The sequence below is a fragment of the Ambystoma mexicanum genome, chromosome 11, assembly GCF_040938575.1.
Source record: "Ambystoma mexicanum isolate Mex_15411 chromosome 11, UKY_AmexF1_1, whole genome shotgun sequence".
Classification (NCBI taxonomy): Eukaryota; Metazoa; Chordata; class Amphibia; order Caudata; family Ambystomatidae; genus Ambystoma; species Ambystoma mexicanum.
This window is the reverse complement of record NC_090934.1, coordinates 948,475,824-948,502,190: the sequence shown is the minus strand read 5'-3', so window position 1 is coordinate 948,502,190 and position 26,367 is coordinate 948,475,824. Positions and strand designations below refer to the sequence as shown.

At 45.9% G+C, this 26,367-nt stretch overlaps 1 protein-coding gene across 2 annotated transcripts in view; it reads right to left on the bottom strand.

Moving 5' to 3' along the window:
• The window catches only part of LOC138503958 (synaptotagmin-A-like), a 436,750-nt gene that overhangs the window by 25,769 nt on the left and 384,614 nt on the right, over positions 1–26,367 (bottom strand). For both annotated transcript variants that reach the window (XM_069624092.1, XM_069624093.1), the window contains 2 exons: positions 6,875–6,994; positions 1,690–1,801 (listed from right to left, as the gene is read on the bottom strand). In XM_069624092.1, coding sequence (XP_069480193.1) covers positions 1,690–1,801; positions 6,875–6,994 — 232 coding nt within the window. The remainder of the gene's footprint in view (positions 1–1,689; positions 1,802–6,874; positions 6,995–26,367) is intronic.

Genomic DNA, 26,367 nt, shown 5'->3' with positions numbered 1-26,367 from the left:
GTGAGCCAACCATCCGTCCTGCTTCCTAAGGATGACGGTTTGAACCGGTTAGAAGTGCATGTGTAGCGTAGCCGGGGGATGCACGCGTACACCATATTAGAAAAGCAGACACTGTGCACGAATCAGTACGCCATAAAAAATCCCAATTATGAAATAGACAGAATAATATCTGATGTTATACTTAAATTGCCTGTGTGTTTATTCATTTTTATGAATGATCACTTACAGCTTTGCGTCTCTTTCCAAAAATAGGAAGAATTTCTTGTGACTTTCCTATACTTAGGACACCCAAGTAAGAACCTTCTTCACTTCCTGATGTGGTCTCTTGCTTACATACGAAGTTGAGTTGTGTTCCCATTTCAATGATCATCACAATACCAGTTGCCTCCTTCCTGTCCTAAGAGCAACCGCCAGAGCAATCCGTATGTAAGCTTAAAAACAGTACCATTTAAACAGGCCATTTAAAACAGTAGTTTTACCCGTGAATGGAAAGAAGAGCCTTACCAACAAATATGGAATGATTTAACTGCTTTAGAATTTTGCCAAGAATAACACATCCAAAACAAATATTGTAAGATAATTAACTTAAAACAACATTGTGCCGTTACTTAATGCCTGACCCTAACATGGCATGAGGGTGCAGAGGTTGGCGAGACACCTGAGGACTTTGTACACGTCCTCAGATGCTAATCCTACTCTCTACACACTCATACCAAAGCTTCTGTGAGGTGATTGGGAATTGAATATGTCCCAGTGGCCATAGGCTTGTTTCCTCTTCTCTGACAGCCTTAGTGTGAGTTGTGGTAATCATTATTTATCAAGCACAGGAATATCCCAGGAAACATGTTTTGCCGCTGTGCATAAAAGGCCACGTGCCATGAGAAGTAGGACCATGTCCAGAAACTAAACAGGGTTGCAGAACCAGGCCCAACCAAAGACCCTTACCCTCATCCATCTGATATAGGGGCACGGCTAACTGTGTCTTCACTTTACCCGTCTCTCCAACGAAATAGCGAACACTGGAATGTGTCCCTTACGTGAACACACGATGATGACAGATGAGACTTCTGATTCTTGAGTTGTTTCCTCGAGTAAAAGCTTCCTCTTACCTTACACATCCGTGTGTGGCCTAATTGAGCTCCAACCCTTGGCCCAGAAAGACAGGGCAACCAATGCTAACATCTGGCATTTATTCCAGCTCTGAATAATCGATACAAGACACGTGTTATTATTATTATTATTATATTGCTTATGAGTCCTCATATTATCACACCTTTGTATGGGATGGATTTCTATATAAAACATCCATTACCGTAGATTTCTTCGAATACCATTTCACCTAATGAGACTTCACTGAATCCATTTACCTGGAAAATGGTATATATGTGATTTATACTAGGTGGGGTAAGGGTATAAGGTAGGGTAGGGCGGGGTGAGTGGGTGCTGCAGACAGTCTCCCCCCGCATTAAAAAAAAGTAGAAAAAGTAATAAGTAGATTTCATTTTTCGGTGAAATTAATTCAGTTAAATTTCCATTAGGTGAAATATTTTCGAAGTTTTCACATGCATCCTGAAACATCATCAAATACCACTACAATTTCTGGAAAACATGAGCATGTGAACAGCCCTACATTTGTGAAACGCAATGGGTTTCAAATGATTTACTGCGCTGAAATATTAGGAGTGTTACCTTTCTGCGGGCTGCTCTTCAGGGAGGCGCACTTCACCTTCAGAAGACCAACCTCTATCCTCTGGGCCGTGGGAAGGCACTTCATGGAGATGAGCACTTCTCCAACAATGTCCTGAAACAGAGAGTAGAAGGCCCAGGAGTAAGTGTCATCACCACTTCAGCACATGTTCCTATATATAGATGAGAACCTGAGGGAGTGGGAGTGGGGGTGGGGGTCAAGAATATGCAATAATGCTTATGGCCAGGGTTACTATTGTATTCCTTAAAAGGTGACCTGAATGATTTTGAAGATAAGGTCCCTGGTTGACAGGTTAGCATCAACAGGGATCCATCTTGTATTTAGGAGCTCCTCTGTCCAGCCAATCTGGTTCCTTTCATCCATCTGTGGACTGGACCATGAGCCTTTGGTTAATGGTGTGTACTGCAGCGACTACACTGAAGAGGGTGGTGATTTCTGCTGTGCCCTTCTCCCTCCAGCTGATGTTGAAGAGCTACAAAAGTCTTGGTGTTGGAAAGACCTTGTGAGGGATCACGGCCATCTTACTGCAACATTATTTTTGTAGTGCATCTCTGTATAACCACTATTCTTTCTGCACTCTGCCACGTTGGCCAGCCCTTTTATTTTTCCCATTCTCTTCTCAGGAGGGAAAAACATGCCCCGCCCTTTTTCAGGAAAATCCTGCTACGGCCTGATTTCTCTGCTTTTGGTGGACATAGTCAGGTGCCTGTGCTAACCCCTCTACCCTGCCACATTACCTTGTATAAAGGCCTACCTCAAAAAACATGAAAACCACATCAGCATGCCACCTCATCACCTGTGCAGACCATATCTCACTCAACTGGTATGACCACGCCGTCATCCCACTGTCGGTCTCCCATTCAACGCTGGTTCACAAAGGTCAGGCTGAATGCCCCTTCACTTATCACCACTCATTCACAACCTTCCTGGTCAATGAGATAGAAGCAAACTTTGTAAACTTCCCCACCAGTGGGAATGCCTCGGTCCTCCTAGAATTATCCAACCACTCTGCTATGAAACTGGTGGACACTTATGTCCCCCTAATAACCAGCCACGCTAAGACCAAACCATCCACCCCTTGGTACAGCTCTGAGCTTGCCTCCAACAAATGCTCAATCAGAGCCCTAGAGAAGCAGTAGCACAAAAACTGCAACCCTGGGGATCTGTGCGCCAACTGTAGGATTCTGATTACTGAGGCTTACTTACTAGTAGTAAGGCTGCTTACTACTCCACCACCATTATGGCAGCATCTTACAGGACAGATGCAAAGCTCTAGCCCCCCCCACCCCTGCACCCCAGCATGCACAGGTGGTGGATGATGCCCTCCAAATCATAGCTAAGTAGTGGTGTGTGCCTCTTCTTCCTCCTTGACCCCATTGACTGCATTCAACACTGCCGACCACCCCATCCTCCTCTCCCTCCTCGCTGACGGATGGGGATCCTCTGCCACTGTCCTGAATTGACACCAGGTCGTCCATTGCATTCTTACTGACTCCCAGACTACTGTGTACTCACCCAAGTCTCCATACTCTCACCATTCTTTTTGAACCTTTACATGGAGCCTCATGGTACAATCCTCAAAGATCCCGACATAGCCATCCACCAATACACTGACGATTCTCAGTTGTTCATGAGAGTGTAAAGCCCACAAGGCAACATTCATTTCTGTGATTATCTAACCATAATCCAGTCCTGAAGTTGGACTGCCTACTTCAAATGTAACCCCCGCATGACCAAATTCATCCTCATCGGTCCTCCTCCCCTAACAAATAACAACTTTTCCAACAATGGATCAATGAAGTGTGCTTAGAAGTATTTATTCCTCAACTCTCAAATTCCTCAGGCTTCACCATTGACAGCAGCCTGTCCTTCCAGAAACATATAGCCCAGAAGGCTCAGACAGACTGGCCCAAATATCCACCCTTCTCAAAATGAAAGCTGTCACCCCTCCGCAGAACTTTCGGACCGTAGTGCAGACCCTTGTGGTCTCGTACATCGATGGGGGAAATGCCCTCCTGACTCAATTCTCAATCACTCACTTGGTTCCCCTAAAAGCAGTTCACCACACCGCAACATGTCTTATTACATGGTAATTTGACCCAATCGCCCCTGTCATATGCAAACTAAATTGGTGTCCTCTGCAGGTCAAGATACTGTTCAAGACTGCATGTATCATCTACAAATCATTCACGAGTAGCACACCAGCGTACCTGAAGAATACGCCCCACATATTTGGTTGCACATGCTCATCGTGCAGCAAATCAACCTACGAGCTTGAATCACAACTCGTCAGCAAAGAGAGGACCTGCAAAGAAATCCTTCTCTTGTCATGCACCCGCCTCATGGAACATGATTCCGGTATTGGCTGGAAATGCCCCCACAATTCGCCAGTTTCCCAAATCTCTCAAAACGTTGCTTTACAACAATTGACCATGGACGAACCCCAATGGACACACAGACCACAACTCACAGTGCTGCGATACTGTTAAAAGATGCCAGACCAAAATCTGGATATCCATACCCTGTTCAGTGCTTCACTGGTCTCGAGCTGGGTCCGCACTTACATAAATAAATAAATAAATAAATAAATAAATAAATAAAATAATGAAATAATACCAAAATTCCCCATTACAGTCAGAGTCAGGAACTGCTACTTCAGTCCTGGTTTTATCATTACATTCTGGGATCTGCAGTCCTGTGTTTATATTGGAGAAACACGTCCCAGAATCCCCCCACTGGAATAGGACATGTTGGTACTCTGGCAACACTGATTCGATCAAAGAGTGACCTTTAAAATGTTGGGTAACATTAACTGGGCTTATGACATGAACTAACATCTCCTGTTCTCCGTTGTGCTGCACTCAAAATGCACTTAAGAGAACCCACCCCTTTTAGACACCCAGGGCCCAAATCAGAAGTCTGTGCAAAAATAGAAAGGAGTTTATCCAAGCAGAAGCAACACTTTCCTAAAAAGCACCATACTCTTAATAAGAAGATGTGGTATACTAACATGAAAACCTTGGCCCGAGTGCCCATCAGGAATGCACGTAATGCACTGCAAGGGCATTCTCATTTGTAGAGTCCTTCTTTGCATGTTTTAAAAAAAGGGGTCAAAATATGGCACCTGTGAGTTGTCAGTAACATTTCTACACATGTTTTACCTTTAAAAGCTTGGATGGCATATCATGGATGGGAAGACTTAATGCGATAAAAATGGTATGTCTCGCTCGCTTCCTGTATCCCTTCCAAATGCTCCCCATAAGAATACCGAATGCTTTCTTTGAAGAAGCCAAAAGAGCCATGGTGAATTTCCTATGGGATGGCAAAAGAGCAAGGGTAGCCTATGGCACTTTAACATTACCCAAGGATAAGGGGGGTACAGGACTACCAGACCTAAAAGAAATACTATGGGACCGCTCAACTTCGAATTTTTATCCCCCACCTGTGAAATTATAAAGAACCCCAATTGGTGGCGATGGATAATCACTACCTGTCACCGGCAACGGTCTCTGAGTGGCTATGGGTCCCAAGAACTAAATTAGTACGGAGACTAAGAGATCATCAATACTGGGGACTATTTGAGAAATATGGAGGGCAAGAAGAGAAATGGTGGGCATAACTTCATGGCCATTCCCCCTGAATCATCTATGGGCACCTGGCATCAGAGAAAAAAATTCCTAATTTAGACAGATTTAAAACCTGGTTTGAAGCAGGCTTGGAGAGGGCGGGTCAGCTCTGAAAACAAGGGTCCTTTATTACGATCACTGAACTGGGTGATAACCTTGGGCTGGGCCCTCTCTCGGTCTTCCACTTCTTACAGATCAAAGGGGTTCTAACTAGGGCCGAATGGAAAGACAAAGTGGATAGAGAGCTCACCCCCTTTGAAAAGCTCCTGAACTCCAGGACGGAAATGAAGGGTTTAATATCCGCTATCTACAGAGCATTGATTGAAGCAGGAAGGGGTTCCCCATTAAATCTGAAGAACAGATGGGAAAGGGATCTTGGGGAAGAGACTGACCCGAACATGTGGGCTAGGGTGTGCAGGGCTGCCCTCAGGCCTCTACAGCCGCCCAATACAAAATGCATGTGATAGAATTATTACACAGGTGGCAATATGACCCCCTCAGGCTCTCCAGCATGTTTCAATCACTAAGCCCACTATGCTGGCATAAGTGCGGGGGAATAGCGGACTACTGGCACGTGTGGTGGAACTGCCACAGAATTAAGATCTATTGGAATGAGGTTTTGGGATGGATCAGAGACCTCGATGGAGTCCCGAGGTCTGCAGATCACTTTTTAGTTCTCTTTGGAAGAGTTTTGGAAGGTGGGGACAGAGGATATTGGATGAGAGGGGGGTGGGAGGACAAAAAAGGGAAAGTTATTTTCTGAAGAAGGTACAGGTTTTTTCCTCCTTGTTTTGGAGGGTGGGTCTGTTTAACTCAGGTATGTTTTGTAACGTACCTTTATATGACTTTGAAAATCTTACTAAACTCACATTTAAAAAAAAAAAAAGCTTGGATGGCAACACCACTTTTCTAATTTACTGAAGGCTCAACGAAACGTTAGTAAGCAAGAACAGTGGCATTCCTTTTACAAAATCCCCTTAGTGACACTGGTGCACACGTTGCTCCCACAGCACAAGGTTTTATGAGATTTTGCAGATGGAAAGCACAACAGCTCCCCTCCACTTGGCTCAAAATGGTGGTGTTGAAACCTGGAGGCGAGAATGTCAACTTGCCAGTCTGGATTCACAGCTCAGAACTGGGCCCTCACTGTTTAAACCTCCTGCACTACATACTCTGCCTCACAACTATCAGTACTGTGTTTCCCAAAGGATGTGGCAATCGACCATCTGGCAATGAAAGAAGAAGCCATGTCCTTTCCCTGGTTTTTCCTGAACAGTCACCCGCATGCAAACTGCTCTCCCACTTCTCTTCTTTCAACGTGCATTGAAGCCGACATTCCTGCTTAAGGCACTTTATAAAGCATCAAAACTTAGAATACATACAAATAGATTGCTTTACTATTGCTTGCACATTTCTGTGGTGTTTTTTCACTTAGACCAGGGACATGAATAGTTGTCACACTTTCCTGGCCCCAAAAGGCAAGTTCACCTTGCAACTAGGGAAAGAACAGGGAACTGAGACACAGTGAAAGATGTCCAACCTTTGTGACCTTCTGCAGCTCCTCGCAGTACTCCACTTTTTTGTTGCTTTTCAGGCTGCTGAGGCTCACCCTCACCTCTCCCAGAGCACTGTGCCGTGAGAAGTTGTCGAATCCTTTTACCTAGAGGAGAGGCATAGAGAGGAAACGGAGGAATAATCACGCCTGTAATGGAAGGTTGTATCACAGCCAGGCTGTACAATGGACAGTTTTTATTACAAAGCCAAGAAGAAGTTAGATATGAAGTGAATGGATGAAAATAGGCCTCATCGCAAGTTCGGCGGTGCAGGAAACAAGAGCTGGTAATTTCGTTATGGCCAATTCTTTTGGGCCGTAATGGAATTACCACTGTTTTTCGGCACCACCAAATTATACATTCGGAGGTAAAATGTAGGATTTACTTCTAGCAGAAAGCTCTAAATCCGCCGGTGGTAAATCTGCCAAAAATTCTTATGGAGTCCTATAGACTCCAAAAATGAGGAAATATCACCACTCCCTGATCATTCAAAATAGGCCCAGTAGAGCTGGACAATTAGTCATCCTTCACAAAAAACACCTCTCAGTCCTACACACAGAGAAACAACGCTATCCAACTCACTCCCTACTTCACCCGCAGCCTCTTACTCCTTTACAGAACTCCTGGCTACAATAGAATCTTTGCAGAATCCCTTAGCGGCTCCCTATCAACCATGCTGATTTCACACCCATCCCGTCCCCTATTAGGAGACTTCAACAACATCTGGTTTGATGTTCCCTCCAACTCTATGATCCTTCCACTCATCGATAACATGGAAGCTCTGAACAGGACCAAGTAACACACTTACCTTGATGCACATCTCAGCACCACGCCATGCTTCCTGAAATCCATTTTCTCTGTTGTTGACATCGTCAGTAGGTAAACAGACTTCAGAAAATACAGCAGAGCACAACGCCACGCTTACTTTTTCTTTTTTTAATTAAACACACCTCACACCCACATATTAAACTACATAGGTGCTAATAGGTGAGGGAGGAGCCGGGAGGGCAATGAAGCTCAGGTGAAGGGGGTGCTAGCCAGCAGCACTCAGGCTGGTCATAACACAGGATTATACCAGAGAATCCAACCCAAGCACCCACTTCCGCAAACATAATGAAACGTAGTGGCTGCATCACTGCCCAATCCTCCTCAACTCTTGTTCATATAAATATAAACATAATAAAGTTAACTCAACGCTATAAACTCCTAATATACAAATGCACAATCCAATCTGAATCGAGAATCACAGTTCTCAAACCAGTACTCACAAATCTTTTAGTTTCGGAAAATAAACTTCACCTTTTTTTACATTGTATACTTTTTGTTAGACAATTCTTACTAATTGAGACATAATGTGAAACAGTTCAAAGTTCTCTCTGTGCCCCCTGCCTCTTTCCAAAACTAGCAACACTACTCTACCTCCTTTATACCCCTCACATCCACCCTTCAAACAAATCAAATATTAAACTATCCTAATTTAAACCTTTCAAACTTTTGTACAAATCCCAACTTCTCAGAACCGCTTTGTAGCCATTCAAACAAAGCAAACATTAAACAATCTTAAAAGCAACTTTTCACATTTTTGTACAAATCCTGACTTTGAGAACCACTCCACAGAGAACACTTGATCGAGAAGCACCTTTTTTACATTGTATACTCTTCGTTAGTTACATCTAACAAATCGGGAAATCATGCCAAATATCTCCATACCCACTGCCTCTTATCCAAAACTGACAACACTAATCTACTGCCTTTATACCCCTGACATCCTCCCTTCAAACAAATGAAACATTAAACAGACCTAAAATCCACTTTTAGAACTTCTATACAAATCCCAACTTTGCACCCGTCCGAAGAGAATACTGAATCGAGAAATGTTCCTTCACATGACGTGAAAACCTCACCTAATCAAAACAAAACACAATGTAACCACGGCTCAGTCATGAACGTGTCTCAGTTGCGCAGTTTAAATTCACAAAACAAAGTTAAATAAAACAGTTCACAATCTCAGTACACAAACACTAGCCATTACATTGCCTTAATACACAACCCCAAGACATTTTAATTTAATTTTGAAAGCATTTTCAACAAAAACAAATATTTTTTTTTGCAAAAGGAAAAATCCTAAATATACTTGTAATACTAAGTAGCACCCAATCTGATTTCCACATTTCAATGTATTATAGTTTATGAGTATTTACTCTTTCTTTTCCCCGTTTGCGCCGCTTCTTGACCTCAGTAAAACACTAAAAAAAAACACTAAAATATGCTACCCTCAAGTCCCATACCTTCACCATTCATCCTTCCTCACACTGCCCACATGCTCCCTGCCCTGAACACTCGCAAATGAACACCCTTTATATCATTTTAGGGCACTTTTCAATGCTAATTTGGAACTTGATTCTCGAATCCCGTAATGGCCGCCTTTTCAGAACTGAAAAAGCTTGGCAACAGAAATGCATAATTGAAGATATAATTAACTTTTTGGCTTCAGGTGCACCCCACTCTGCGTCAAATTAATAAAAAAGACGAACTGATTTACACCAAAACAAGAAAGGATTGTCTTTGAGCGCTTCGTGTCTGACTTGGGAAAATGAATGGAAAAGTGAAAAGCACACCCTTTTTTGCCCCATCATACCTTTTGAACCGTAACACAGATTTGTATGAAATCTTCCATTCCTGGGGTATCCGGGCCCCAATATACAAATGGCAAACGCTGTGCTGATCCGTGCTACGGATCAAAAGTTATTAACCATAGAATCTTTGCTTTTCCTATGGATGAAAGGTTTCACCTTTCGCCGCCATATAATATGTATTACTCTGGAGTATTTTCAGATTTTTTCATGCAAGCGTTCAGACGTTAAGAAAAGTCATTTTCTGAAACTCCATATGCACATTTGCGTCTTTTATTCATTTTTTTAAAACTGCTGTCAAGCCCTCCTATTTGGGCAGAATTCCATTTTTGGGGGTCTTGTTGTCGCACTTATTCAGACTCCTACCTTTTTAGCTTTTTTCCCCTTTAGTTTCTAGGATCCCTGATTTGTTTTTGTGGCCAGACGCACTCCTATTGAAGTCCCCCTGCCACTGCAACACTTTTTTAGTATATGGTCCTTTGGTAGCCCATATGGCTCCTAAAACAGTGGTGCTTTCTGAGAACTCTATTTTGGCCCTATGGTGATTATATTATACTACATTGGCGTTGGTGAGTAGGTTGTGGCAGCTGTAATTTAGTTTTGGCTTCCAGGGGGTGCAGCCATTTTACAGCTTTAGTAGCCCAATGCATCTGTGTGGTAGCCATTAAGATAAAAATGAATATTTTGTAAGCACTGCTGTTGCCCATTTTTGATTTTGGGCCTTTCATTCTTTCAGGAAACTATGAGGCAGGGTGTCATGCAAAGATTGGCTCACTCAAAGTTGACTCCTGCATGCACAATAGTGGTTTAGACTGGTTTAGATGTGACCCTAGCTCTAGAGAGGGCATACTGTGTGGGATGACTTGGGTATTTGGTGGTTCCTAGGGCTGGCCTGATTGACTGTCCACCATAACCTATGTGTGAGTTCCCTGGTGTCTGATTGGAAGGCAGGTTTTAGACCAGCTCAAAGGTGAATGGGTTTATCTAGGAGAGATCCTAACCCTTCTTCAGTTCTGCTGGATTGTCTATCTGCTAGAGAATCTTGCCACAAAACTGCTGCTGCAATTGTAGGACCAGGTTTCGCCATAGTGGCTGTGTCCTTACCCTTGCGTCCGTTTTTTTGTTTTTGGCTTCTGAGTGTCTTCCCTGAGATGCAGTTTAGCCTCCTCCTTTAATCCTCCTCAGTGAATGGGATGGATATCCCGTGCTTGCATTGTTTCTGGGCTGTTTTACCACCATGTTGCTAAATTATCCTTTTGGTCATATGCCTTGGATAGGAATCTGCCATCATCCAGAATTGTGGTGGGTGGGACACCACCACCTCACCTCTCCTGTTTGCCGGGCCCTTTCTGGGTCACTTCAAACATCATTCCCTGTGTGGGAGTGTTTTCTGGTGACTGGTTGCTCCTTTTTGCCCATTGAGCCTTCCAGACCTGGTTGGTCGTATGCCTGCGTCTTCCTGCGATCCTCCTCACTGATGTTTTCACCTCTGCCGGTTGATCAACCTTGTGCGACAGCCGGTTGTTCTTCATTTGGGGTATTTGGGTCATTGTTGGTTTGCGGTTCAAGTTCCTGGGTGACCGGATCCTGTGACTCAACCTGCAAGAGAAAATGTGTTCGCACCAGGTTATTTCACCATTCAAGTGCTGTGTTTTCTGGAACTGCCACCCTTGTGCCCTAGACTAGTGGGTTGTACTTGAAACTAACACTCAGAGGTGCCCTTGGTCCATGGTCACGGGTTTCTGCAGGTCCCCTTCTACCGTTTTTGCCACAGACTAACATTGGCCCCATTCCTGCATTGCTTCTCTTCTTCCTAGGGCTTCTAGTTCACAAACCTGGAACTGGATCTCTTCCAGAGGTTCTCTTCTGGCACCCTCTAACATTGGTTGCTCACTTCACCACACCTATGGGGAATCCCTCAGACTTACCTGACTTTTCCCCATAACTGCGCCTCTGCTTATATGTAAGGTGTGGTGCTATCTGATAGAGGAATTATGGTGGAACACTGGACAGTTGAGAAGTGACCTGTGTGTAGCGAATGGCAGACACCAGACCCTACCACCCCATGTGCATTCTATAGAATCCAAGAGGTCCTAGGGGGAATGATAGCTGACACAACGTGGGCACTGAATATATAAACCCCCACTGGGAGAGTGGTGGCGTAACCCGCACCGCAGCTTTAGCCTCCTGGTCCCAAAATAAATGAGGGGGGTGTGCAATAAGACCCCAATTTCGTCCGTCTAAGCAACTTCAACGTATTCTCTGTGCTAATTTGAATAAAACCACATACACAGGAATTAGTGTCAACCCCATCCAAGGGGAATTGTATGTGATATCATTGTTGAATTACAACTTTCAGTAGTGTTAAAACTCCAACCTTTAGTAGATTAACCAATAAATACAATGGGGGGTCATTACAACCTAGGCGGTAGAGGGATAATGGCGCCGGTAGAGCTGCCAGCGCCGGTATCCCTCTACCGTCTCGTTACAAGGTCTGCTCGCGGGTCCCACTAAGGACCTCTGGTCAGATCAGGCGTCCTTAGCGGGACCCGCTAGCAGACCAGGATGCTAACAACGGGCCCGTCATTAACGGGCCCGTTGTTAGCATCCTCCCACCTTCCCATTGAGCCCTGTGGGGGCTCAAATGGGAATGGGGATGTACCGGGTCCGGGTGGCTTAAAGGAGGTGCTAGGATGCTCGTTGGTTGATGCAGTGGCAGAAGGGGTAAAGCCCATACAAGAAAGGCTGGCCACTCTGGAATGTCTCCTGGGCCCGAAACAAAAGTGCACCAAAACTAAACAGAAACGCACACCCACAAGGACTGATGATAGGAAGAGCCCACAGGGGAGTACCAAGACCCGAAAGAGAAAATCCTCTCCCACTCCCCCAAGTCGCAAATACGGCGTGCATTTAAAGGCCCCAGATGCAGCTGATGCGTTTGGAAAACTGAAAAATGCTTTCTTACAAAGATCAGCAGTGCCATGTCTTCTGACCTGCTCCCCAGGGGAAGATAATATGGGCAATACAGATGCAGACTCAGAAAATAAGTCACCAGAGGTATCGGTTTCTTCACAAGAAGAGGACAGCAGGCTGGAAAAAAAGAATGGGACGGACCCACAAGCGGCAAGAGAGGCCGGAAAGAGAAACACCTAGAAGGAAAGGATGTGGAAATGTCAGACATGTTCAGGAAGGCACCAGATAAAGACACAAGAGTGCGCATGAGAGCAGAATGTCCACGGCCTAGCATGAAAAGTGACCAAAGCACCCAAACTAGATCCTAAAATGATGGCATTCATCACAAAGACATCCAAGGACCTGCGTAAGGGTATGGACAGGTCTTGGAAAAGTTGCCAAGAAAAGGTACTAGACCGCACAGGTCAATTGGCAAAGATCAGGGATCTAGCAAACAGAGACAGGGATTCTGGCAAGGAAATTCATGCTGACACCTTAGCTAATTGGGCCCAGAGAGCAGTCTACCTGCTAGGGAACGCGAATCGTGCGATTCCATCGGAGAGGGCTCCTCTTAAAGATCTATGTAAAATTGAGCGACCTTGTCAATTACGAGCAGGAGTTGACAGTATGCAGGATTACCCCTGCATACTGCACAGAGAGTCTTGATTCTATTAAAGACACAGAGGCGTGCATTCCTTTTCTGTGACTTCAATCTGTTTAATACGTTTATTACCTCATGGAGTGTAGGGCAGTGCATTCTACACCCTAATGGTATCTTTTCTGGTTTGACAGGAGACAACAGGAAGAACGGCTGACAGGAAGACAGAGTGAAGATGAACTTTAAGAGTGCTGGTGCGCGCGAGCAGGACCAGTTCATGAAGAAGGTCATAATTGCCTGAGGTTTTATTAGGGACAATGTGGTTTTGTGTGATGTTGGAGCTCCAGTTGCAGTGTTATGGATCAGTTCAGAGCATCCAAAGAAGAGGTGGAGTAAAGGACAGGAAGTGGCTAGAGGCCAAGAACAGGAAGTGTTATGGACTACAGAAAGGAGTGTGAAAAGAGGAATGAGAAATGAGAGGGTTAAGTTAATTTTCAGTTTATTTGTTGAAACTGCTGAAGAGTAGAATTAAAGACGTTGAAGCATAATGCTTGCTTCTGTGTCTTTAATAGAATCAAGTCTCCCTGTGCAGTATGCACGGTTAATCTTCATTGTTCATGGTATTGTAGGGGTGAAACATTGTGGCACCCTTTAGTAAGGAGTTCCCCACCCATTTTGAATTAAATTCTCCGATCAGGAGGTAGTAGTGGAAAGTTTTCTGGAGATTGATAATTTTCTGCAGTTCGTCAAGTTATCACGTAAAAACAGATCAAGCTAAAGATAATGTTGCAGTCTATAAATTGTTGTCCTACCGAAAATGTTGTCAAACTAGTTCACAAAATTCTCCTGGTGTTTAGAAAGTTATTGGGCAAACCAGAGATAGTGGATATGCGTGAGTCGAAGCAAGTAAAGTAACTTAAACAATGGAGAATCGATTGGAATATTGAAGAGTGAAATTAAAAAGTGCATATTATCATAATCTGTTAATCAGAACGTTTGTAATATTGTCAACCAACCCTTGCCCCTTCTTTTTTGACCAACTCTAGAGAGAGTTTGCTTAGGAGTGCAGGAAAGTGTGCATACATATAGGTTAAGGTTAACAGAGGGAGATCATACAGGGAGACCTAGAAATTGTTACACAGACCATCACACTGGGTAATAACGCCTATTGTTTAGTCAATGATTGTAACGCTCACCTGATTCCCGCAGAGGCGCCGGTCTTGACTGGGTGAATGCCGTATCTTCAAAGGTGATGTGTAACACACGGTTGGCTCTTTGGGCTGGACCTCTGTGCACTGTATGTCTGACTCGAAGAGTAAGATGTCTGCAGATAGAAAATATGGGATTAATGAAGTGGGGTTATTGGGTGCCTCTCTCCTCTTCCCTTTCTCTTCTCCTGTAGAACCCCAAAGGTTAACGCCCTCACCTTAGGTAAGTGAACGCTGAGCTCTCCATCTGCCTCGGGGCAGGGTGCCGTAACCAGTTTCTTCACTGGATAAGGGTGCAGGCCTCTTGACCTCAGAGGACTGCTGTCCGTCGTTAACTGCACGAACGGTAAGTTCTGGGCACTTCAAATGTCTTAAAAGTCTTTTGTAATGATATCTCTTGTTTTGCAGGGTTCCGGCGATGGCGGATGGCGGGCTGATGAGAGTTGAGGATCGAACCCGCGTGAGGAATAGAAGCGCCTGGAAGCACGTAAGTAAGCGCTTGTAGCCTGCTTCACGATGCGCACTAACTGTCCCTTTTATCTTGCAGGTACAAGTTCGGAGCTTTAGAGAAGCTGAAGGGTGCTGGAATACCCACTGGATTCGGCGTGGGAAGGAGTAATGGCACGTGAGTAATAAAGTTGCCCAATGTCTTTAAACGCACCTTCTTTTGTCTTTCAGATGCGGGATGCAGCGCCGAAGGCCTCCGGAGCGTGCAAAGAGCTGGTAAGCTTTTGTCTTTCAGATGCCGGAATGCAGTGCGAAGACCTCCGGAGCATGCGAAGAGTAGGTAAGCCTTTGTCTTTCAGATGCCGGAATGCAGCGCGAGGCGTTGGTGACAGCCGATGGACCAGGTAAGAGATGCGCTGCCACTGAAGACCGTAGTGCTAACCTGTTCTTTCTTTGTCTTTACAGGTGCTGCTGAAGACTGGATTCCAGGATGGTAAGCCTTTGTTCCCTTAGGCCCAGGATCAGAGGCAGAAGACACGATGAGCGTTCTGCTGCAGAGAATGCAGACTAACGCAAAGCAAGATTCATCCATCGGGTGTGGTTTAAATAGCCTCCTGTAGTGCTTAGGTGTCTCCTTCCACAGCCACGCCTAGGTAAGAAAAGAGTTCCTGCTTTCCAGAAGAGTTCCAGTGTTCTGAACCTAGGGAGTGGCTCCTGCCCCACCCAACAGGAAAAGTAGTCCCAAACAGAAGAGGATCAGGGGTTCAACTGGCAGGTAAGTAAGCAGCATGGTCTGCTGCAGGTAAGTCCACCCAAGCATTATGAGCCCGGCGCTTCCAACGCTGGGACTGGGCATCTTTATGAGCCTGGTGCCACTGGCGCCAGGACAGGGTCCAAAAGGTCCCAATTGGGACTGGCTGGCACTCGGAACCGGGGTTATGGGTCTGCTTCCAAAGGAGTCGGGCAAGTCCTGATCTTTTGGAAGCAGAGATCATGGCAGCACCCCCCCTCAAGGCCCCTCCCAAACCGGGCTTCTCCGGGGGTTTGGGCTTGTTAGGAAATGTTCGATGAAATATTTTGATTAGACGAGGCGCGTTGACATATTCTGCAGGTTCCCAGGATCTTTCCAGTCAATCAGGTAAAATAGTTTAGATTTGGAGATCTTGGAATCCAGGATGCTTTTGACTTCAAACTCGAGTTCTCCATCAACTAGAATAGGTTTTGGAGATGTAGTTAGTCGGGTTTGAGGTTGCACGGGTTTTAATAGAGAGACGTGGAAGACCGGATGTATCTTCATGTGAGGGGGCAAGTCCAACTTGACCGCTACTGGATTTACTATGGTAGTGATGGAATAGGGACCAAGGTATCTTGGGTTGAATGTGCGTGGTCCTTTTAGAGGTAGATATTTGGTAGATAACCAGACTTGATCTCCTACTTGATATTGGGGGGCTTCCTTCCGATGTTGGTCTGCTCCTTTCATGTATTGTTCTTTAGCCCTTTGAAGGTGAGAAACGGCTTCCTTAAAGGCTTGGGTGATTGTAGAATGCAGGTGGTCTACTGCTGGTGTTCCAAGATCTTGGAGTGGATCCAACTCCGAGGTTCGAGGGTGACTACATTATAAAAGAAAAAACGGGGTCTTCCCAGTTCCCGAGTGGACAGAGTTATTGTAGGCATATTCGGCTATCCAAAGGATATCTTTCCAAGTGTTTTCAGTTTCTTGTAGCATGCAGCGCAAATACTGTTCCAGAGTTTGATTGGTCCTCTCGGTTTGTCCGTCGGTTTGAGGGTGGTGGCTGGTCGAAAGTCTCACATCAATTTGAGCCGACCGACAGCAACTTCGCCAAAAATGAGAAATAAATTGACTACCTCGATCCGAAATTAGAACTGAAGGAAAACCGTGCAGTCGGACGATGTTTTCGAGAAATTCTCGGGCCAGAGTTGCTGCTGTTGGTAAGCCTTTGAGTGGAATGAAATGCGCCATCTTGGAGAATAGGTCCACGATTACTAGGATCGTATTGTATCCGGAGCATGGAGGTAGATCGGTGATTAAGTCCATAGAAAGCGTATGCCAAGGGCGAGGCGGGATGTCAATAGGGCGTAAGAGGCCGGCTGGTTTTTCCTTTTGACTCTTGTTTTGGGCGCATACTCCACAGGACATTATAAAGTCTCTGATATCTTTTTTCCAAGACGGCCACCAGAAGTAGCGCTTGATCTTTTCCGAGGTCTTGGTCATACCGGGATGTCCTTCCATTAAACAAACGTGATAACAAGAGATTACCTTTTTCTGTAAATCTGTGCTGAGCAGGTATAACCGTTCTTGGAAATATAATAGGTTGTCCTTCACCGTAAAGTCCTTTCCCTGCAGATGCCAATTCTGTATGTCTGCTGGAGTTACCAGTAGCCTGGCTTTATCCTTAACTTCCTCTATGGATTGTGTGGCGATTACACCTAGAATTCTTTGTTCGGGAATGATAGGTACAGGTTTAGGATCGATCAAATGTTCTTCCACTCCCATCCGAGAAAGGGCATCAGCTTTACCGTTTTTTGTACCAGGTCGATAGGTAATTATGAAGTCAAACTCGGCAAAGAATAGTGCCCAACGGAGTTGCTTAGAGGATTGAGCTTTTGCGGTTTTCAAATATTGCAGGTTTCGGTGATCTGTAATCACAGTAACGGTGTGTCGGGCCCCCAGAAGATAATGCCGCCAAGCCTTAAAGGCGGACTTGATAGCTAGAAGTTCCTTATCAGTAATAGTCTAATTGATTTCAGGAGGCGAGAATTTGCGGGACCAAAATGCCACGGGATGCAACTGATTGGTTACTGGGTCCTTTTGTGATAGAACTGCCCCCATGGCAAGGCTCGAAGCATCAGTTTCAACGATGTAGGGGAGTTCTGGGTGAGGATGTTTTAAGATCGGTGCAGAGATAAATCTAGTCTTCAAATTCTGGAAAGCTTGTTCCGCCTCGGTAGACCATTCAAAACGTTTGTTTTTCTTTAACAAGGCGGTGATGGGCTGGACTATTCGAGAGAATTCAGGGATAAACCTGCGGTAAAAGTTAGCGAAGCCTAACATGCTTTGAACACCTTTTACGGAGGATGGCGATGGCCATTTGAGAATTGCATCGACCTTCTTTGAATCCATACGCACTCCGCTAGGTGATAATATGAATCCCAAGAATTCAACTTCAGTCACGTTGAAAACACATTTTTCCAACTTAGCGAAAAGTTTGTGTTGACGCAATCTCTCGAGGACCATTTTCACGTGTTTCCGATGTTCAGTTTCCGATGAAGAATAAACGAGGATGTCGTCAATGTAAACAACAACACACACATCTATGAGCTCTCTGAGGACATCGTTCATAAAATATTGAAAGGCGGCCAGGGCATTGCAAAGTCCGAAGGGCATGACCTGATATTCAAATAGCCCATACTTGGTGCGGAAGGCCGTCTTCCATTCATCGCCCTCTTTTACTCGTACCAAGTGGTAGGCTCCTCTAAGATCCAGCTTTGTATATATGCATGCTTTTCTGACTTGGTCCAGGAGTTCAGGGATCAAAGGTAACTGATATCTATTCTTAACGGTGATCTGGTTCAGGGCGCGATAATCTATACAAGTTCTAAGGTCCCCTTCTTTTTTTGGAACGAAGAACAAAGCTGAGGAAGCAGGGGACTTGGAAGGACGAATAAACCCATTCGCTAGGTATTGATCCAGGTATTGTCGGAGGTGAAGATTCTCAGGCTCGGTGAGGGCATAAATTCTACTACAAGGAGGAGTAGATCCAGGTATCAGGTCTATCTGGCAGTCATAAGACCTATGAGGAGGTAGAGAGTTAGCCTGATCCTTCCGGAAAACATCTTGGAATTCTAGGTATTCAGGAGGTAACTGGGGAGCCTCCGAGGAAATTGCTGCCAGTGCAACACCAGGTCGAGGGTGACAAGTAGAGACACATTCTGGAAACTGAACCGTTCTTGCTCGCCAATCGATCTGAGGATTGTGCTTCTCTAACCAAGGAATTCCAAGAATAATCTGGAACTGAGGGGCCTTGATCACATCGAACACGATCTTCTCATGGTGTCCATCTTGACTTACTAGCGTCACTTCTTGGGTGGTATGCGTTACTGGTCCGGAGGCTATCTCCGTACCATCCACCGTAGTAATGACGTCCTTTACAGCCTTTGGACAAAGAGTCAGATTCATCCTCAAAACCATTTCATGATCCACATAATTGCCGATGGCACCGCTATCGACATAAGCTTCAATCGCATGTAATCGATCCGGATGTTCAGGGCTAATGAGGACCATAGGTATCACGAAATGCGAGGTCACGGAACTGGTTTTAACGCTCGACAAGAGGACCTCTATTCTTGTCGGGCGAGGTCGTTTCCCTGCTCAGAGTTGGTGACCCTGGTAACTGCAGCTCCTACTGCCTTCTTGGCTGGTTTCACCGGACAGTCTCGAAGAGAGTGCCCCGAGTTTCCGCAATAGTGGCATAATTGCAGCTGTTTTCTCCTTTCCCGCTCCTTTTGTGTTAGTGGTCCTTTCAGGCCCCCTATTTGCATGGGTTCCCCGGAGTCTACTCCTTTGTTAGGAGTTGGTGGTTTGGAAAATACTCGAGCATAAAACTTGGAACGATCGACCTTCCTGTTCTGCAGTCTGTGGTCAATTTGAACGACTAAGTCAATATAGTCCGAACAGTCTTGCGGGGGATTCACTACTTGGGCTAACACATCTTTGAGCTCTCCACGTAGACCTCTATAAAACAGCGTAATCCTTTTGTCCTCAGGCCATCGAGTTTCCACTATCAGTCTGTTGAAAGATGCAATATAAGCCAAAAGGTCTTGATTACCCTGTCGCAATGAAAGGAGCTCATTGTCCAAGGCCTGCCCCTGTGAATGTCTTGCAAACAGTTTTTCCATACTGAGCTGAAAAGCTTGAAAATCATGGAGAACCAGATCATCTTGATTAACTAGAGGGATCGACCAGTCTGCCGCATTGCCACTAAGGTACGAAAGCACGAAAGCTACCTTAGCTTGATCAGTTGGAAAGGCTGTTGGCCGGCATAAGAAGTGCAACCGGCACTGATTAATAAATACTGCAAACCTCTTTGGGTCACCAGAAAATCGTTCGGGCGGAGCCAGAGATACATTCCCAGGTAGGTTGATCTGCACTGGGTTCGTAGAGGATGTTGAAGGAAGATTTGCCCCTGATGCGGGTAACGGAGTTTGTCCGGCTTGTGACTGTAGCAATTGTCTAGCGAGATCGTCTGTTCGCTCCTTGGAAATAATCAGTTCCCTTCTTAGAGCATTTGTTTCCTGAAGGGCTGCATGCACTTCTGCTCTTAGTTCCCCAAGTAACTGGGCTAGCTGGTCGGTATCCGAGGTTTCCATAGCGCCTGGGTGGGAGTTTTGCGGTAGGCTTTGCGTTCTGTAACGCTCACCTGATTCCCGCAGAGGCGCCGGTCTTGACTGGGTGAATGCCGTATCTTCAAAGGTGATGTGTAACACACGGTTGGCTCTTTGGGCTGGACCTCTGTGCACTGTATGTCTGACTCGAAGAGTAAGATGTCTGCAGATAGAAAATATGGGATTAATGAACTGGGGTTATTGGGTGCCTCTCTCCTCTTCCCTTTCTCTTCTCCTGTAGAACCCCAAAGGTTAACGCCCTCACCTTAGGTAAGTGAACGCCGAGCTCTCCATCTGCCTCGGGGCAGGGTGCCGTAACCAGTTTCTTCACTGGATAAGGGTGCAGGCCTCTTGACCTCAGAGGACTGCTGTCCGTCGTTAACTGCACGAACGGTAAGTTCTGGGCACTTCAAATGTCTTAAAAGTCTTTTGTAATGATATCTCTTGTTTTGCAGGGTTCCGGCGATGGCGGATGGCGGGCACCTCCCTCACATCCTGTCCACCCCAGACACTCAGGCGCCAGAGGAGGGCTTCAGCACTGAAGCCCGCCAAAGGCCAACGAACAAAGGGACCAAACCAGGTTTGGTGCGCAGACTTAAACACAAGAAGGACCTTTCCAAAAAGAAACGGCAACAAAAGTTGACCGGAGTCTGTTTTTACGGTTCCATGTAATAATGTTGCCACAAAAATCTCGCCATGCAAAAATATTGCTGAAAAATGGCCGTTTTTATTGCATTCTTTTTTTTGCCCCTGTCCCCATATATATGGTCACCCAAATAATATCCCCACAACATTTTCCCGGCGATATTATTTACGGCGACCATGTATATGGGGATATTATTACCTGATACCGTTTTTACAGATAGGACTTGGACGCCATATTGAAAAACGTGGCTGACCCGATATTTAGCTACCGTTGTTCGCGGTCGGGAAAAATCATGGTAGTTTAATCTAAACCACTGCCACCAGCCATTTCAAGTGGGAAAGGGTAACATTTGACTGTTACATGAGTGTCTAGACTTAGGGGATGCTAGGCAACCCCTCCAGCACTCTATAGGAAGATAATGTGTGCTGGGTCTGTAAATTTAAAAAGACTAGTAAAGTCAATTTAACTTTACATGCTCTGGGAGACAGTAGTCAGCCCCAGAGAAGGTATTTAAACCTTGGGGAGTCTGAAAGACATCCCTGTGCCACTTCACTGAAGGTGCTGTGTGACACACAAGAAAAAGATGATGCCTATGGAGTTGTTTTAAAACTCCACATCCAAAGAACACAAAAGTAAAACACATGGAAAATGAAAAGTCCAAAGTCCCAAAATATAGCAAAAGAGCTGGAGGGCTCTAAGGTAGAGGGAATTTAGCACTTGGGTGGGAATTCTCCATAACAGCAAGTGACTAAGGAACCTTCAGAAGACGTGTTGCCTGTGGAACTGTAGGAGTGGCACAAATATGCAGCCTAGTTTTCCTACTTGGGATGAAAGGGATCACAATGTATTTGGTGTTTTAAACATAATTAAACAGCAGCCAAAAAAATCAACAAAATCAACATATTCAAATTTAAAAACGAAAACTAAATCAAAACAGGGCAGTGCGTGTTCCATTTCCTCCGGTTTTTTAAAGGAAATTCATGGTTCTAATGTATTCATTCATGTTATTACATTGATCTATTCACAAGGCTATGTTTAAAAATCAATCAACGTTTCCTCTATTATATTATTTCCCTTCAGTGTCATGACTGTCTGATGACGCCATTCCAAAGCATGAGTGATACTGACACCTAGTGGCCAATAGCAGTATTAACCTTTGTCGCTTTGGAGAGCCAGATGCCTTACATCCATTCAGATCTTAATCTTCATGCAGCCAATGTGGAAGTAGGTCCTTCCTGGCTTTGGCGTGCTCTTGAGAAGTCATGGGTAGTGCAACTGAACCACTTATTTTGAAATTCTTCAAAAGTGGGCTCTTCGGGCAATCCTCCTGAATCCAACAGGGGGCAGAGCGACACCATCCTGAAAAGACAGGCCCCAAACCCCAAAACGGAGTGAGTTCCCCTTGCTGAACACCACAAGTAGGCCAACTCGGCTTGTCTAGTTATCAGCATGCCTGCTTAAACGCGCCATACCTGATTCCTGCCCCAGCCTTGACATCACAGGGAAGGCCTGCACTGCAGGTGCTGCAAAGCGACATGGGATCCTCGTAGGCTTACTGGTAGGGCCCAGCCACTGACTGCTCTGTCAGCAGCCCCAGGGCTATTTTCCCAGTGGTTAGCCTACATACTGATGGCCACCCTAACATTGTAGTGCCCTCAGGGTCTTCAACTCATCCCGAATATAATCTGCCCATTGGGGACTGAGGGGTCCTCTAGTGCAGGCCTTTGGGTACATTGGTGCTTACTTTCCAGGCTTCCAGCCTCCACGACTCCCTCTCCCTTCCGACCATGACATAAAGCACTATACAAGCAACAGGTGTGCCATACCATGTAACACACGCAGCTCACTTTACACAACCCCTGAGTTGTGCAGCGGATGCCCACTCAGGCAACATATGAGATTATGACATCATGTTCCTCCACTGCACCCATCCCTCAGCATCTGGCCATACAAGCAGGGCACAGTGAATGATGGATGGCCCGCACACCTGATTTCTCTTTCCCTGTGTGCCCACCCCAGTTGCTTTGCATGCATTTCATTCTGGGTGCTGCCACTTCTGACAGTCGGCCGGCCAATCTGTGGGGTCTGTTAGGTTCTGGTAACACCCAATGGACAAGCAAGCCTCCCCACTTCCAGGGTACACTGTGGCAATGCACCAACCCATCACACAACCGCACTCTAATTTCAGTACTTGCAGGTAAGTAGTAGAAACTGCCCACATGGGCGTACGTTCTTTCACGCCAGCATTGCACGGTCGCTCTTTTCTGATTAGTGCTGTGCTTTGGTCATTTTCACTGACTCTTGAGGCATGCAAACTCTCACATGCTCCATTCCTAGCCCTCGTCCCCTTTCTCAGCTCTGCACATCTCTCATGTGCCTTTAACCTTTCTCTCTCTTTGCCCTTTCCCCCTCTTCTGCTGCCCTATTCTATTATTTCACAGACCAAGTTCGGGATACCCCTGGTGGGGCACAATACGCCACTATCTGGGTAGCCCTTGTTGCTGCTAGACCATTACGGTGGTGACTGGCTCAATATAATGGCCCTCATTACGACCCTGGCGGAGTGGGTTTACGCCAGCGGTATTCGTGGCGGACCCGTCCGCCCTACTACGAGTTCCCGTAGCGCCATGGAGCCTTTCTCCGCCTGGTTTTTCCGGGCGGAGAAATCCATGGCGCTACGGGACCTTGTTGTTAATTACGCCACCGTACTTTACGGTGGCGTAATTAACTCCTTCCCCACTCCCATTATACCCTATGGGGCAAAAATGGGAATGGGGAAGGGTAAAATGGGGATTGGGGATTTACCGCCCCGCCAAGGTCGGAATGGGGCGGAAAATCCGCCAACCCCCATGGCGGTATCGGCAGCTTTCCGCCGTGCTCCGAGGTGCATTTAGCACCGCGATTTCCGCCAGGGTCGTGACGTACATACTGGGCCCGGAAGATAGCTCAGGGGCAACGCGTTTGTCTTGGAAGAAAAATAATGCAGAGCAAAACAGGTTCAAATCCTGGATCGATGCTTAGAGACAGATTTCTGGTATTTAGCCTGTTACAAAAGATTCATTATTAATTACACACATTTATTAAAAATGCATTCATACGATGTGCTTCTTTCTACATTTCTAACATCAAATTAAGGTAGCAGGGTGAAATGATTGGACATAACGGATCTGGATGGAGAGAGGCTGAGGAAGAGGGATAGGTACTGCATGAGGGAAGAACACAGATTTGAGACTGGTTTTCAACATTCGCAGTGTCACTGGAGAATGGTGTCAGAGGGCATGTTTTCTTTAACTCATTGTGCTGCAATGCTTATGCTGCAAAGCATGTCTGCTGCCTTCCTCGGAGCATTTAACACAAAATGTCTCGTCACCCGTAAACTGTACAATCAACCTGTGCATTAAACTATTACAGTGGTCTTCAAACATTTTTGGCCTGAGCAAAATTTGGGCAGGCCGGGCTCCCCCCCAAAAGGCCAAATGGACAGTATGTGCAAATGGCTATGAACTATTGTGCGCCATCACTGCACCCAACTCCCAGTGTTCCCCCCACCTGATCCCATCACAGTTGCTGGCTCCCTCATCCCACTCCTACCCAGTCCCTGGGCTCTCCCTATCACAGACCCTGGGCTATCCCCACCCTGCTCCCACCACTATCCCAGTGCTCCCGCCTATCCTGCTCCCACCACTATCCCAGTGCTCCCGCCCATCCTGCTCCCACCAGAGTCCCTGGGCTCCCCCCACCTGCTCCCATCACAGTCGCTGGGCTCCCTCATCCCACTCCTACCCAGTCCCTGGGCTCTCCCTATCACAGACCCTGGGCTATCCCCACCCTGCTCCCACCACTATCCCAGTGCTCCCGCCCACCCTGCTCCCACCAACACAGTGCGAGGGACAGTGGGAACTGGTGATATTTTTAAGTGGAGGGGCATAAATATTTCCCACAAAAATGCCATAGCGAGGGAGCCCGTATCAACCAAGAGGCATTCAGGGGGTTCCCCCCTTGAATTCTTTTTAATTAATGGGTTAAAATGTTGCATTTTAGAGCATACTTTAAAAAAATGGGTAAAAAGTCAAACAGTTGGTAATTGACCCTGGGGTTGTGTTGTGGGGGGCAAGGGGTAAAGAATGGTATTTTTGACTGGATATCTATGATAGATAGAAATAATACCATCCCTGTCCCTTGGGCTCCACAGTGCCTCAGAAGGAGAGCTGATTTTGGCACCATACACTCTCTCATAACACAAGCATACACGCATCCACACACATATCCAAATAAAAAATAAATGAACATAAAAGTACCTTCTGTAGGGACCTCCGAATGGGTGCTGAAAGTGCCCCACTCCAGGTTGCTCTGTCCGTATGTGCGAGGAGGCACAGTAGCTCCCCTTCGCACATACAGACATGCAGTGCCCCAGCCAGCATTTCCAATTAGTTATGCAAGGCTGGCGAAGCAAAACGCCCTCAGCCTTGGATGGAACTGAACTGTCAAAGGGAAACAGTGTTAGCCTTTGACAGTTCAGCCAGCCCAGGAGCATTCCCTCAGATGGAAAAAGCAGCAGAGGGAGTGCTCAGGGTTTCATTGGGCTGGCTCATCGGCTCCTCCATAATGGGTGAGAGGACCACTGGGTGAACACCCCCTCGCCCATTATGGATGAGCCGCCAGGCTTGGACTGGGTTACAGGGCAACAGGGCAAAGCCTGTACCAAAAACGCAAAATGCTAGTGCAGACCAGTCAAAATTGGCCACTTTTTTTGGCCAATGTGGGCCAGTTTGACGAGTTACTTCACTATGCAGCTAGTAGTTTTGACTAATGTTGCTGAATAAATATTCTTTAAATATCACAATTTGCTTATATTTTAACAAAAAACACCCCCTTGGGTACTATTCAAACAGTTTGTGCCTAAAGGAATGATTGGTGCCTGAGACAGTTGTATGTCCCAGTCAGACCATGTGCGCCGCCCCTGTCCATATCCTCCAATCTATGAAAAACAAAAAACTAACAAAAATCATTTTTATTTACATTTTATGCTGGGCTCTCACGCCCCCCATCCTCTGCGATGTGGCTGCGCCCCCCTGAGGGGGGGAGGGGCGCGCACCACAGTTTGAAGACCTCTGAACTAGTAGGACCAGACATTTTTCAAATTAAGAGAACCTGCATTTTCAATGTTCCTGTCATTGCTAGAGGCGCGATTGCAGCATAGAAATACAAGCCCTAAATTGGGTTACACGGCCGAGTGTTACATTTTCTTCACACAATGGAGATTGAAGGCTACCAATAGACGTACTGAAGGGAGCCCGAAGAGCCTGAAATTTGGCAGGTTTTTGCATTAATAAATATTGAATATACACATCCAATGGCAAAGACGGCACGGTAACTCTGGGTTATTTTATCACGCTTCATTCCAGAAACGGGCCTCTAAGAGCAGAACCTGGGTTCCAAACCACGCTGCCCGACGTTGTATTGCTTCCAAGCCAAGTGTGTTGAGCCTGAGCTATCCTCCCGGCCGACATCTACTCAAGGGTTTGAAATGCGCTATTAAGCTACTGAGAGCCGTTAAATTGGTCCTAATAATAACACCTATTATGACAATGCT